Source organism: Paralichthys olivaceus, chromosome 21 (assembly GCF_024713975.1).
Source record: "Paralichthys olivaceus isolate ysfri-2021 chromosome 21, ASM2471397v2, whole genome shotgun sequence".
Lineage (NCBI taxonomy): Eukaryota > Metazoa > Chordata > Actinopteri > Pleuronectiformes > Paralichthyidae > Paralichthys > Paralichthys olivaceus.
Genome location: NC_091113.1, coordinates 2,546,130 through 2,561,263, shown reverse-complemented (window position 1 = coordinate 2,561,263; position 15,134 = coordinate 2,546,130). Strand labels below are relative to the sequence as shown.

Genomic DNA, 15,134 nt, shown 5'->3' with positions numbered 1-15,134 from the left:
CCTCCCCCATGTTAGTGGATGGGATATGAGCCAAACTAAAAAGTAAAAGTACATGTTAAATACGTTTTAATATGCAACCGATACGTCCCACCCCCTCCCATCAGCCCTCACGCAAAGCCATGCCCCCAAAACACATGAACGTGCACCGTCTGAGAACAGCTAGAAGTTGTTTTTGCAAGTAGTTTTTATCACACTGATGTTTTTTTGTCATCGCTACCCTCGTATCTGGGCTATTTTGACTTCATCTCCGGGGAGCGGGAGAGAGTGGAGACACATGGTCCATCTTTATTTAAAACACACGTCAAAGGTTGGTCATTCCAACACTGGACACCTCGGTGTCGATGTGTTTTCTCTGAAATAAGGTGAACTTTCCATATTTGGAAAACGCTCATATGAAGATTGAATGAAACTTTGAGGGTCTATTTGGAACCGATTAACTTCAGGCCGATTTTTTTTGGTTCCAGTGTTTGTGACTTGTTACTTAAAGCTGCGTCGCTGTGTCCTGCACTCTCACAAACACAGATCTGGAGTTCGAGGCGTGTGATTGTTTCCGTGGGTTTTGTTGAAGCATCACTCTCCAACTCTCTCGCTGTGTGCGGCTCACCGTGTGCTTTCTGGTGAACGAGGCCTTCTATGGTCACTCTGCTCTGCAAACAGTGTGATTGAGTGGTCCTCTGTGTGATGATTTGCAGAGTCAAAGTGCTGCCATGTTTCCTGGCTCCACACAGGCAGGACACAGCAGGTCAGAAGTACCAACCAGAGGGAGCCATAGACCAGAGTCCCAGGGCCTGAGGCTGCAGTATCCTTCCCAACATCCAAAAGAGCCTTTGCAGGAAGTCTCAGATAATTTAATGTTGTGCAGCTCTTCGACGTTGGCCCGTCCTGACTGATTGTGCAATGGAAATTGAAGATTTATAACTCCTGCAGGAGCCGCTAATCACCGGAGACGAGAGAGGGCTTGAGGGGGTGGAAGGATGAGCAGAGGCGGTCCGTCGCTGACTGAGTCGGACCGAGCACACACGGGTCTGCTCGCCAGGCTTGTTCACTTACTTTCAGGTACTCGGACTGACACGCAAGCTCACACACATGCAAACATGCTCATCTTGACATGACACACATGCAAACACACGTTCCTTATATGCCTCCTTCAACACAACGGCTGTCTTGGGAGGATGTGCGGAAGACATCACATATGTTCTCCTCCCTCTGCTTGCTCTTTGTCGGTTTCTGTCTCACATGTGCGAGAGGCTGGAAACAGACGTACAGAGGAGCTGAAACGGAGGAATAGATTTGCAGGTGGCCTAAAATAACAATGAGGATGAAAAGAAAGAGGATTAGTGTTCCCAGCTTCTTTGCAAGTCACTGGATGAAGGATCACAGAGAGGAGGGCAGGGCAGGAAGAAAGAAGAACAGTCTTGTAACATTAAGTTTCTCCTGGGTCCATTTCATTTGACAAAGCCCAGCGCGCTTTAGTCTTTTCTGCAGCCCCGAGCCAGGTGAGTCAGACATGTCAGATTTAAAAAGATGAGAATCCACAAGAGGCAGAGTCGAAAACATTCCCATGGTCATGTTGCAAGAGTCTAACGAAGATGTCCAGATATTTTATGAACAAACACACTGAACCCTCCTCTTCCTCCTCCCTCTACAATATTATCTCATTATGATGTTACGTTAACTCTCACACAGCGGTGTCCTTCCCCCGTCAGCCTGTCAGATTTTGTGGAACGAGTCTTTGATGTTACCCCGCCAGCCGCCTTCCCAGTTGCACAATAACAGCGTGCAGATGGAGCTCGTGGAGCGGAGAGCGTGCACGGGCCCAGTAGGAGGAGGACATGCTTTAATTGCCATGGTCGCCTCTTGTAGAGATGACCTTCACACCTCCGGCGATCCATCAAGATCTTTCCCGCCAAGAGCTGCTGGAGCTGAGGAGCGAGCACTGGGTTTTCAAAATAAACCTCTTCCTGGTGGAGCCGCTCAAACTCAGACTGTGAGGGATCGAGTGGAGCTGCATGTCAGCCATGCTGTTTCAAGAATGGAAGAAAACTTACTCCTCAACTTCTAACATCTAAACCTATAATACTGTGTTTGAAACCTCATGCAACCCTTTATATTAAGTTGATGTAGGATTCTGAATATTCTATGTAGTATTTACAGAACCTGTATACAGAGCAGGGTGACAACTGTATTTTTTAAATGTGCTGCCACATTTTTCAATAATACAATTTAATCCAGCAGGATGATTCATAACTGGAAATGTTTAAAAATGGAAACAGTGAAGAGCAGCTGCTCGTGTGACCACAACTTGGATTTCTGCTTCGGCTCCGTGCCGGTGACGTGGTCCACTTGAGAGCATCTGGCTGAATCCAGTCGGTACAGTAATCTGTGCTTTTAGTGGCAGAACCTCTCGTGTGCTGAAGTTTTAAGAATATTCCTGTTGAGGGTATGAAGTCAGCGAGCGCTTTGAAACTCTGACAAATGTTTTTCTTATTGCTCTTCGCCCACAGAGAAGATTGTAAGTCAAAGAAGAGGAGATATTTCAAGAATGTTTTCTGCAGCTGAATCTGCTTTTATAATCACAGCGGAGGAGACTTTACCGAGACTTTGCCGAACCCATTTACGATAAATCGATAAAAACAGAAAAAGGTGTACACGACTGTTGAGGCGATGAAAGAAAATATGTTGAACTTTTCTACACATCAGTGAAAACACAATCTGCCGTCTTGGGTGTTTTGGCAAGCGTTTACATCCCGCACTCACAATACCACCCAATTAAATCTAATCCATAAATTTGGCCACCCCTGTGCCTTTAAAAGGAACCTCTATGGTGAAAGAACAACATTCCAGTTTCATTAGTTTACACTGCTGATATTAATACTATCATTACAATTGGACATGGTTTATTTTGACTACTATTACCACTAATACAATAATAGACCCTAATAGAGGCTGAACGAGGGGAAAACGGGCACAGGATCGACTCAGAGTTGTTCCACCCCCAGCAGCTGCAGCGGGGGCCCAGAGGGGTCAGACGTACAGTAACACTTGACCCCAATCCCTGTGTGTGTGTGTGTGTGTGTGTGTGCATACCACCCTCCCGCCTGCTCCGGTCCCTGCAGACCAGCAGAAAGGGCAGTAACCTCTGAAGGCTTTGTTTGGTTGGCCGGAGTCTGAGCATAGGCCCACTATTGTAAGTTTGGGGACTCCTATGCTCAAGCTCTTGTTTTCTTTGGGAAGCAGGAAATTGGATGACTGGCTACCTGCTACAACAACATCCTGTACTTGAGAAGCCGTCTTTTCACCCATACCCACCTATTATTTCCCTTTTCCATCATACGCAAGTGGTCAGCCAGCAAACTTTTTTCTTTTTTTTCTTCTCCTCTGCTCCTGGGGGCCCCCGTGCGTGGGTTTGTCCACGTTCCACTCAGGTTGAGATCAAATTGGCCCCATCCAGATGCTTCCGTTAAAAATAGTGTGCTGGGGCCAAATACTTTTAGCTTTTGGAGCCTGACTCCACCTCGTCAAGTTAATGGCTCTTTGTGAACTGAGTGCAATGACAGTGATGGTGTGCAAAAACCAGTGTTTCCTATTCAAACCCACACACACACACACACACACACACACACACGTCTACCTCTGCTCGTCAGGTCACTTCAGACCAGACGTGTGCAGCCATCAGATGATGTTGGGTCTACAGGAGACCACTTGCCTCTGTGAAAACATTCTCCAGGATTACAGCCAGGATCTCTGTGGGCGTTGATGGGAGCTGATTCCGATCTGACCTCAGGGATATCCGACCCCCGCATGAGATATTAATGCAGATAATTATGGTGTAATCTACAGGGATTATGTGCAAAGCTCGCTCTGTCACAGGAGCGCTCAGAGAACACCCATGTTACACGTTAGGGCGTCATGATTCCTCTAGAAACACATGCAGGAGGATTTCACTGATGAGACGATGACATGCAGAGATGCACTGAAGTGATTTGAGTCTAATTCAGTCCGACGTTTGCTGATTTTTGCACGAAGGACGTCATCGTTTCTTTGACCAATCAGAGGCAAGTGGCTCATCGGTCCTGCTGTCAGCCAGTTTAACTCTTAGGCCTTTTTTAAACATGTATTTTTAGTCTTAAAATACTGGAGTCAGTGTGATCATGAGATTCACTGAATGTTTTGTAAAGTAGCAGATTCAATCGGCCGTCCAGAATCAGAACTCGTCCGGGAGTTGGAGGTTTGTTTGGTCGTATGTGGCTCCGTGCTACATTTGATGTTCATCTAAGTAAACTAAAGACTTTGCTGTACATATAAGAAAATATGATTTCAAATTGATACCTGCTGTGTAGTTTACCCTTCAGCACATGCGTCTGTGGTGAGATTGTGTCCAGGGCCATAATAATAATAATTCTCAGCAGTTATTTAAGCAGTGTTCATTATTTATTTACCACTTGGTTATAGAGAAACAAGCCAGAAACACATCGTCAACATTGTTAATGTGCTAGCAAACCGTCTTCTGCTTGCACAGCTAAATATTAGCGTTCATTCGGGGTTAGAGGGTTTAAACGCTGTCATATGTATATGGGTCTGTGCAGGTGGATGACGGCAGTTACGCCACGAAGACCCCAGCAGACTGATGGACGTGGAATTCACTTTAAGTCATCTGCAGCGACGCATGTTCTCATGGTCACTTTTCTGCCTCTGCCACAGGAAGTTCGTTATTAATCACGACTACGAAGGTCTGAGAAATCTCAATGAGCAGAACTCTGGAGCGGTTTCATCACCACACATCTCTGTGGAACTCGGCTAAAACGCTTTTGCATGCGTAAAGGGACACGCACGTAACACGCTCTCATGATTGATTACCTTTAACGTCGACTTCAAAAGCAAATGGAAGCAAACTGCTCCTCGGTTATTTTGCTCTCAAGTCTCGGGAAGTGCGGTCAGATAAATATCGGACCAAACAGTCGACACGTGATGAAGCCTTCAGCCAAGGAAACACATCGACCGACTTTCCAATGGTAACGCCGTCGTTGCGTGTGGAAGAAATTATCAAGATATTTTCCCCGTTTTGCAGCAGATGATTTATTCTATTTGCAGAAACAGGCAACATCTGTGTTTTATCAATAACATTCAAAATGTATAAAAAAGGAAGAGTAAAAAATGCTTGACAGGAAAAACTATATTCTAGGAAAAGAAACTAACAAAATACAAAAAAAAAAACAACAAAAAAACCAGATTGGGAGGCACTTATGGCTTGGCAACACGTGTGCAGTCTGAGTTTTCCCAGGTGGTTGTAGTCAAGCGTCAAAGGCCATGATTACAAAACTGGAACCAAAGGGGATGCCCTCAAACACAATCACATCACCGTCTGATGCTGCGAGTTATCAGACTGCAGGACTCTGTCACTGATCTACAATGACCAAGTATCATCTCTGCAACAAGACGTGGCCTCTGTTCGCCAGGAGTCACTTCCTTATGCACAAAGATCGACTATTTACAACAAGATGACAGCGAAGGAGATACTCAGTGATTTCTTCCTGGGATTAATAACAATATAAAAAGTCTCTGGAATTGTTTGATTCTTTCCACAGAAAACGTTGCATTGTGCTGCACGAGTGTCCCTTCGATGCCCGGTCGCTCTCTCTCTCTCTCTCTTAGCGTCTCCCCCCCCCCCTCGTTCATTCAGAGCTGGGCGAGGCGGCCGAGTCTATGTCGTCGTTCTCCGGGTCGTTGGGAGAAGCCGACTGTCCTCCCTTCACTCTCTTCCACTTCATCCTCCTGTTCTGGAACCACACTTTCACCTGCAGCGGAGGAGAAACACACGGTATTAGCGCTGACAGAGGGAAATTAAAACCATGTTCTGACTGTTTTATTATGCAGCTATAATCAGTATACATGGAGGACACTGTTGTGATTAATTTGAGCTAAATCTGCCTCAGGCAAACGACTCCCTGGTGTTTCCCCCTTTGCAGTAATTTAATATTAATGCAGCCGAACATTCGTCTGCAACCATTTAAATAATCTATGCAAAGAAAAACACACGTTGAGGCCTCTCAGATACGAACGACTGCTGATTTTAAACTTAATTTATTTAAGTTTTTCACTGTTGGTCTGAGAAAATAAACATGTGAGGAAAAAGATTAAATTTGATTCTAAAACTGAATCTTTCTTCTCACAAGTTTATTTGATCGACCGACTGATAAAGAGGAATAATCATCGGTTTTAGAAATAACTTCAGATACTCATTAGCTTCATGAATCTGTTCAAACTACAAATAAATACTCTGCATAAGACTTTTAAACAATAAGTATTGCACTGTACACACACTGTGCGTGGCGTCTTTTACCATATTTGAACCTGTAACAGGATCGCCGTGGTTTTTCTCTGTGTTTTGCAATTTTTTGATCACAATTTACAACAGAGTCCGCAGAAAAATAGACAAAATAATCCCCCTCAACTCTCCCGGAGCTCTATAGGAGTTGGCTCATGGTTCACGTTGGCCTTGCAAGTTGCGCGAGTTGTCGGCGCAAAGCTTTCGACTCTGGCTCGAGACGTCTGCCTCGTGCTGGCGCAGAGTATCGTATGGACAGTAAGTCAAAAGAGTGGTCTGTCAGGATGTCAGCGTACACAGGATGTGAGTTTACTCACAACGTGGATTCACTGCTCTGAAATGAGAATATCATGCTTTGACTGTGCGGCCAAGAAAAGCAGCAGAAACATGGACTTCCTGAGGGTGGAGAAAAATTCCAGGGAAACGGCAGCAGCGAAAAACAACTGCACGTAAATCTGTGATGGACGATGGTCACACACCGATGAAATACGGTGACAGGCTGCAGGAGAGCAGACTCTCAGTGCACGAGGCTCAGCGTCAGATTCAGAGTTGTGCTTGTTTCCTTTAGTCTTTCGTAGCAAACAAAGTGATTTGAATATTTGTTTATTTATGGGTCGACAAAATTCAGAGAAGCAATAATGTGTTATGATTTAAATTTGACTTCCACCAAGGATTTAGTTTGTTCTTCAGCTACATTACACAAACACCACTGGACGGATCACCATGAAACCCGGTGGAAGGATAAAACATCAGCCCGGAAACAACCCACTGGACTTTGGTGCAGATAGTCGGCCACATTAAGAGAACTGACATCTCTGAGTCTGGACCTTGGCGGAGGAATGTGCACTTCTGGGTGCTGTTCTGGTTTTTTTTTTTGAAAAGGTTCAATCATTTCCTCACGCAGCTGGGTTCTGTGGTTTTTAATAAACATCTCTCAAACTGTTGGAAATATTGCATTTGTTGCGTCGGAACTGTTTCCTGCAGCTGACTGACCAGCATCAGACCCAAGATTGTTAACGGGATTCATTTTAATGCTGGAGTTTTGTACTGTTCAAAACCAGCAACCTTTTAAAACCTGTTGGATTACATCAGGAACCAGTGAGACGAAGCTCAAGCTTCACGGTTTTTACACAGTAAGTTAGAAAACATTCTGTAAGACGAGCAGAGCAGCTCACAGCTCCGTCCCTCCAACCTGTGAGCAGCGACCTCTGTACATCCCACTGAGCCGCTCCCCCCCCCACACACACACACACACACACACACCCTGCAACTCTGGACCAATCTGTTCCCGCACACTGAAGCCTCCTCGTCTCCTGCTCATCGTGACTGATTGAAAGGACGGCACATGGCCAAAGCAAAGCATGTAGGATGAGTGGGAGCAGTGGGAGCTCTGAGCGAGGATGGAACCACGCTCTGTGTGTGTGTGTGCGTGTGTGTGTGTCGGCCTCTCTGTACAAATGTGTGTGTGTGTTTTTCAGAGGGTCTGGGAAATAGATTTAGCAGCAGACGGCAGTATGTGTGGTCACTGTGGCACCGCGGCCTCATTAGGAGGAGCTGGGACACTGGGCCTGACAGACACACAGACAGACTGGGGTTTTTTTATCCGGCAGCATCGACACATGTTCGCCCGATTTCATCAGGTCTGGAGCTGCCGCCCCCTCATTAAAGCTGCATGTCATTCTGCTGCGACCACAGGACGAAAAGAATTCTGGAAAAAACGGCTCATTGTAATTCAGATGCAGTTGTGTTTATGCTTTTTTTTATTACACTGCAGTGGACGGAGTCATTTCTAAAGACTCACCGCCTTAAGAAAATGAGTGATCACCTATTTGTTTGGTTTTATTTTTTTCAGCGCGGTGAAAATGTTTTATGGTTCATTTTTCTGTTGTTTTTCTAAACTCTTCAAAAGGAAGAGGGAAAAGAAAATATATCATTTATCTTTATAAATCAAATGTTCCCTAATTCTTTTGCGTGTTTTTTTAAATTTTCGTACTAGATTTTTGTATTTTAGGTGGATTTCTCACCATTTGTTTTCACCACTTCGTCTGAAGTGCAGATGTTTGAATACAAAGGCCGGGTACCTGTCTCTCTGTGAGGTCCAGGTTGACGGCGATCTCGTAGCGGCGCAGCCTGGTCAGGTAGTTGTGGTGGGTGAACTCGGCCTCCAGCTCCCTCAGCTGCTCCTTGGTGAACGCCGTGCGCTCTTTCCGGGCCTTGCAGCTGGAATCCACCTTAAAACCGGACTCCTGGATATCTGGAGAGAGAGAGAGAGAGAGAGAGAGAGAGAGAGAGGCGTTTCGTGAGTCGGACGCCTGTTTTTCTACTTCCGTCAAATCCGCTTCACGATATTTCATCAGACGGTTTCATGGATTTATTCCTTGAACCTTTTGCATCACATTTGTTTGAAATAAGAAAAAATTAACATCACGGCTCTTCTCTTTCTCCACTTGACCCGTGAACGCCTCTATTTAAATTTTATTCACGGCTAATTTGATTTGGATGAGCTGTCTGACTAATTCGTTGACCAGCCTCCAGTTGACTATTAAAACGGAACTTAAAGACTTTTCCAACCAGCAAACCACAACCTCAAAGACTCTTCAGTGGGAGGCCCCTCGTATAGTAAACACCAAAACCATCACTTTTAAAAGAGACCACCCTGACCTGAGCCCAGGAGCCACGTTCACCTGTATCGCGTGTCTGCACAGTGAGCACGCGTGTTCATGTAAGCATGTATATTCTGCCTTTATTTGTATGTTTACGTGCATGAATGTGCAACTCGACATGTGTGCATTTTTTGCATTCACTCGTGGTGCGTGTGAGAATGTGTCGGCGCAGGGGCAGGGGCCACCAAACCGGCCACAGAGGGACTGAGTTAGGAGAGGAATGCAGCGGAACATCGTTAAAGCCTCTAACAAAAGAACAAAGGTGCGGATGTGTCCAGGTCTCAGTGTGTGTGTGTGTGGGAGATATTTCCTACTGGAGCACTCAGGGGAAATTCACATTAACTCATCTCTACATGACAGCAAATGCATCAGAAAACGTCTTGAGATCTCTCTATGAACGTGCAGCCGGGGTCGATATTATAAAAGCTTTGAAACAACGAGTCATGTCTCGTTTATTGCTCAGATTTATGGATCTCTCTGTCGCCATATTTCTGAAGAAATGGCAGAATTCTGGTGAGCTTACCGGGACAAACACAAACGAGAGCTGGAAGATTTAACGTTCAGTGAAAACCTCTCAGCTGCATTAAAAGGGAATTAGCTCTCTGTAATAACTGTGCATTAGTAGCGACACTAGCAGCTGATGTAATCTCTATAGAAAATGGTTCTAATTTGTCAGAGCAGAAAAGTTTTGCTTGGTTCTTGCCAGAGCACCGGGCCAGGACGTGAAATGGACTGGTCCAGATGTGACTGGGCAGACCAGGACGTGTGTGCATATCTGCTAAACGTGAGCAAACCTGATGTGTGTGCATGTGTCATGTCGGAAAACCGTCTTACTGCGGTTCAAACATCATTAATGGCACGCCGCTCTGAGTGTGCCGGCGCTGCCTGGCCTCGTCAGGTCTGGTCGGGAGCCGTGCCAGGCAGCTTTAGTCAGACCGAACACCTGGCAGGGCACAAACTGGCTCTCACTGAACAGGCCCCCAATAAATATCCTGCACAGCCAGAGGCCGTAAACTCTCAGCGAGGAGGCTTCTGCACCCAGCAGGGTCCCAGAGACAAACAGCATTTGGTGCCTGTTCGGGCAGATGGTGCAAAAAGTCGTTTGTCTGAATCAGGAGGAAAATGAAAGCTGTTGTAAATTATCAAACGTTTAAAAGTAAATCCCCCCGGTGAAAAAATTACACGAGTGACCGATCACGTAATTTGTGTGTAAAAGTCGCAGCCAAGATTTTACAAAGAATTACTTTGTTTTATAGGTAACCGCTTATTTATCTAATAATAACACAGTAACACGTGTGTGTGTGTGTGTGTGTGTGTGTGTGTGTGTGTGTGTGAATTAATCATGTTTGCTTGATAACAAATGAGTTAATGATTTAGTCCATGAACACATATCAACACCTTTTAAATCCAGATGTGATTGACTTGCACGTGTGCGTAAGAGGCTTTACAACATTGTGTTTGTTCACATGTGATCATTTGTTATTTATACTTTCATGAACGCTTCACAAGGAGTTATTATTATTCATAATCTATAAACATTTAAAATGTCCCACTCGTTCACAACTACAATGTTATTTAAAGTGTTTATAAACTGCCAATGAATGTTAGTATGACATAAGAATTATGTTTGGATGTTTTATTTTATATGTTTTTCAGAAATTGCAGGAAATTCGATCATAGAAAATACTCACATTATTAATTATACTTATACTTATAACAATAAAAATAAAGCTAGATTTCTCATATTTAACTATATTTGTGTATATATATATATAAATATATATAAATGATTTGTCAGACCTTGTGTTATAGTTAGTATCAGACATGTGCAGCACATTATCGTTTAAACACACACAGATACATACAGACTCTATACAAATGCCTTCAGGACATTTTCCTAATATGCGCTCTGTAGTCAATGCACGACTGAATCCTTTCTGAAAAAGACCCACGAGCTGATGTAGTGGTCAGACATGTTGCATGCACTCAGTGGGAGATTGTGTTACGGCTTAACGACAGGAAAATGTCAATGGATAAGAATGTAAAAAAAAAAAAAAAAAAGTGGGCTCGCTCACGGGCAAGTGATTTTAGCAGACGTGGTCTGGCATGTTTTCAGTGGAGGTTACAATAAGGTAAGAAAGGGATGGAGGGGGAGGAGGATGGGGGGAGGACTGTACACCCCCTCTTCACTGCAGGGTTGTGTCTGTTAAACGCTGGTCAAGTCGTTTTTTTTAATACTCTGATAATTATTCCTGCTCTTCTCACTCGGATTTGGACGAACTTGAAAACTGTGTGAACGACAAACAATAACAAGATCAATATGTGGAACAACATCTGGACTCTATGACGGTGCTGACTCCACCCATTTAACATAAATACTCGGACGTATCGCTAAATATCCTCCACAAGAAATACTACAGACAATCTAAAATATTAATGTGATCTAATTAACGTTAAGTGCCGTCTTTCTTACCATCGGTGTAGAAAACCAGTCTGACCGCATAAATCACGAGTGAGGGAAACAGGCGGAGATTTGTGATGACGATCCAGATGTGTTGGACGTTTATTTTCATTTTAACAGTTTGAAATTCGACATATTCAAACTTTTACATTCGACTGAAATACAAAAAAAAAAAATCCTTCCGTCTGTTACGTGTTTTCAGAATTAGGCGCCATACTGTAGATACATATACATTTTTACTGTTAATACACAAACGTACAATGATGTGATTTCAGTGCTGACGCTGAGCTGATGAGGGAAATATCATTGGAAACCATTTTCTTACACTTTCACCACTTTTCTTTTTCATTGTTAAAAGTTCAATCGACCGTTATTTCACCGTCCATCGTTAACTGCAGCTCAGTTATGTATTAATTGGACTTTTGACTTGATAAATCCTCGGTTAACGACAACAGCCTGAGGCACCAGTGATGCCTCTTAGCCCTGATGTCACATGTGCGGCTGCACCGTTACGAAACAATGGTCTATTTCCAACGGATACAGGAGCGCAATGAAACGTTCAGATGCCTCGTTAATCACTCGGGCCTTTTGAATTCCCCTGAACAATGCGAGGATGCAACTGCAGCTTGAAACGTGTGTCTCGAACACAAGAGTCTCGTCACCTACTCACCTTTCACATAGCGATGTGGTGAGAGTGCTGCTTCCAAACCAATTTGGTGAGGAAATCAAGCAAGATTTGTGTCAGTGCCAGGGGAGACATCCTGAGCCTTGAGATTTACAGCAGCAGAAACCGGCTGCGGAGCGTTTGTTTACACTCGTCTGCAGAGAAATATAAAAAAATACTGGGGATCCTTATTTCACTTTTTGGCCTTTGATCCAATTAAATTAGGAACGTTTCTCAGATCTCTGGGTTGAGCTGATTCTTTGGATCATCTCCACGTTTCCTCCCCTTCTTTTCCTCAGTCATGATTCACCAGTGTGCGGTAGAAGAAGAGGAATGTCCACTATCTTTTCTAACACTCTCGAATGTTCGGTTAAAGGACCTGTTCCTCCTCTAAGACCTGCTCCCTCTATTAACCAGCTGCCATCTATCCCAGCATGCCCCTCACTCACCTGTGACATCTCTCTTCCTCTTATTGGAGCTCTTCTTGTCCGAGTCGGCCGACGCCACGCTCTGGGGTGAGTACTCCCCCTCCAGGCACCCGGGCACGGCACCTGGCAGCCTCTCTCCCCCCACACTGTCCAGGTCGGGCCCTCCGCTCCCGCCGCCCCCCACCACTGCGGCGGGGGCGACGACGGGCGGGCAGGCCTCGGGCGCTCTCACCCGCGTCTCGCAGGGGTTGAACTGCCACTCGGCTCTCTGGTAACCGCCCTGGCTCTCCTGGTACAGTCTGTCGTCGCGGGGGTAGGCTGCGTGCGGGGCGGTCGGCACCAGGCAGGTGCTGGAGAAGTCCGTGTAGGCCAGGAACTCGGGCTTCTGGTGGAGGGAGAAAGGTCCCTGCTGGTAGGGCGACTGCAGGTTGGCCCCTGGGACCCCTGAGTGAGGGTTCCTCATGCAGCCCCAGATGGAACTGCCGGGGTGGGCGCTCCGCATGCAGCTGCTGGCCGGCTGATCCATGGTGATGCAGAAACTTTTCACACACTCTGCAGTCAACGTCTTATTGCAAGTCTTGTCCTTGTCGAAGGAATTCGAAACCCCCCCCCCGTCTCAGAAAAGTGAGTTAGGACTTTAAATCTGTGTCTCTGTCTCTTTTGAGAATCATCCACTTCAGCACATCATCGTCTCCACTGCTGGAATACTTGGAATACTCTCTTCTGTCAGAGGCTGCCGAACTCTTCCAGAGTCCAGAACGCGTGAGGACAGACACCTTCCTGTGACGGCGTGTTTCCCTCTCTCTCTCTCTCTCTCTCTCTCTCTGGGAGAGTCACGTCCTTTGGAGCCTCTGGTCCTCACACACTTTCCCCCAATGCCTTGCGCTCACACACACACACACACACACACACACACACACACACCCTCTCCCCCCCTTGGCTGATCTGAGTTGGCCTGTGACTCGACAGGAGAGCTGCATCCGCAACTGCAGGACTCCCCTCCTCGGGCTGGCTGTTTTCACAACTCTTCTAAGGCTTTCTTGACAAGTGAGCCCTCCTCCTTTTTAAACATATAGGTGGGAAAGAGTGGCAAGTTTATGGGGTGTAACGTGAGATTGCAGAGGAGGAGCCCTGCCGGCCACATGTTGGTAGTACCCTCCAAACAACCCTGCTTCATCAACTATTAATCACGGGGGAAATTTTATATGCACATCTAATGGGCTTTCCAGACGTGGGGCTTTTTAAAGGGACATTGTCTGTAAAATATAAAGCGAGCACCCACCCACATGGGAACCGGGGACCCTGACTTACTTCAGCTCCTTAGCACTTTCTGACACCCAATTTAGTTCCCTCTTTTGACACCCTTTGGAGGAAAGTTAACCCCCTGATCCCTTCCTGTCCCGTCCAATCGAAAAACTCTTTTCTTTCCCCCCTTCTCTTTTTTTTTTTTGTGCATGTGTGTGTGTGTGCACATTAACGCAACACACCCAAATCCACCTGGCTGGACTTTCCCTCACTTTCGAGGTGATAAGAGGACCGGGTCCGACATCGGTTACGCTCGCACCTCTTGAGGTTTTCTCGCTTTAGTGAAACACAATATGAAATTTCAGAGCCATATTTCATAAGTACAAGCTCGTATTTTCTCTCAGAAAACACTGCGTCGGAGTTTTACGTCTTAAGATACGAAGCAGTAGCTGCAGTTGTGTGTGTGTGTGTGTGTGTGACAGCAATCGCATGTAGATGACCCACATCTGGATCAAGCAAGGATGTCATTATTCAATTTTCTGATCACTGATTTTTAATCTCTGCACGCTGCTCACGAGAGAAGCCACTTCTCCATGAAGTAATGTCTCTAATACCATTAAAACCTTTTTGGCTAAACCCAACTTTGGATTGAATTTCAGCGTATCCGTTACCCAATAAACCCACTGAACCACACTTTACAGAAATGCAGCGTTTTTTTCTTCATGCTGCTCATATTTGCGCGCTGAGGTTCTCCTTCCTCCTCGTGTGTCCTCACTTTGCTCCTGACCTCTCAGACCGGAGGGGAAGTGGGTCACACCTCCGCCAAGAGGACAGAGAGGGAGACAAGCAGATTTTTGAGATTGAGGCTACTTGAACAGAAGAAAGAAGTGGGAAAAGGAATATGAAATAACAGAAATGTAAGTTGTACCACAGAAAAACTTGAGCTGGTGACTAGTTCTACACCAGAAGGAAAAGGGGGAAAGCAAAAAGGACTTAAAAGCAGATAGAATTACTCTTTATTATTCTCTGGATACTAGAATATAATCTGACCCTCTTTTGTGGACGAGACAAAATCATTCAAGAAAAAGGGATCTGCAAAAAAAATAGAGGGTAATGAATTAAAATGCCCCGAAGGCAAAGGGGAAAAGGAAAAAGTTAAAGAAGACGTAAAAAAGAGGCCAAGAGAAAATCAGATTAGGAGAAAAACCAATGAAATCAGGAGAGGACGAGATGAGAGAGGGAAAAAAAAAAAAGAAGAGAGAAAGTCAGATAGAGCGAGTGAAGGGGAGACAGAGAGGAGAGTGTTTGAGGTCACACACCAAACCCTTTCCATTTACCCAGCAAATTG

At 45.3% G+C, this 15,134-nt stretch overlaps 1 protein-coding gene across 1 annotated transcript; it reads right to left on the bottom strand.

Annotated features, from left to right (window-relative positions):
• Positions 1–5,536: 5,536 nt before the first annotated feature.
• Positions 5,537–13,203, bottom strand: meox1 (mesenchyme homeobox 1). The gene is made up of 3 exons (XM_069517412.1): positions 12,563–13,203; positions 8,407–8,579; positions 5,537–5,795 (listed from the first exon to the last, which is right to left on the bottom strand). The coding sequence occupies exons 1-3, from the start codon at positions 13,065–13,067 to the stop codon at positions 5,673–5,675; spliced, it is 801 nt and encodes a 266-aa protein (XP_069373513.1). The 5' UTR covers positions 13,068–13,203; the 3' UTR covers positions 5,537–5,672.
• Between the last annotated feature and the right edge of the window lie 1,931 nt (positions 13,204–15,134).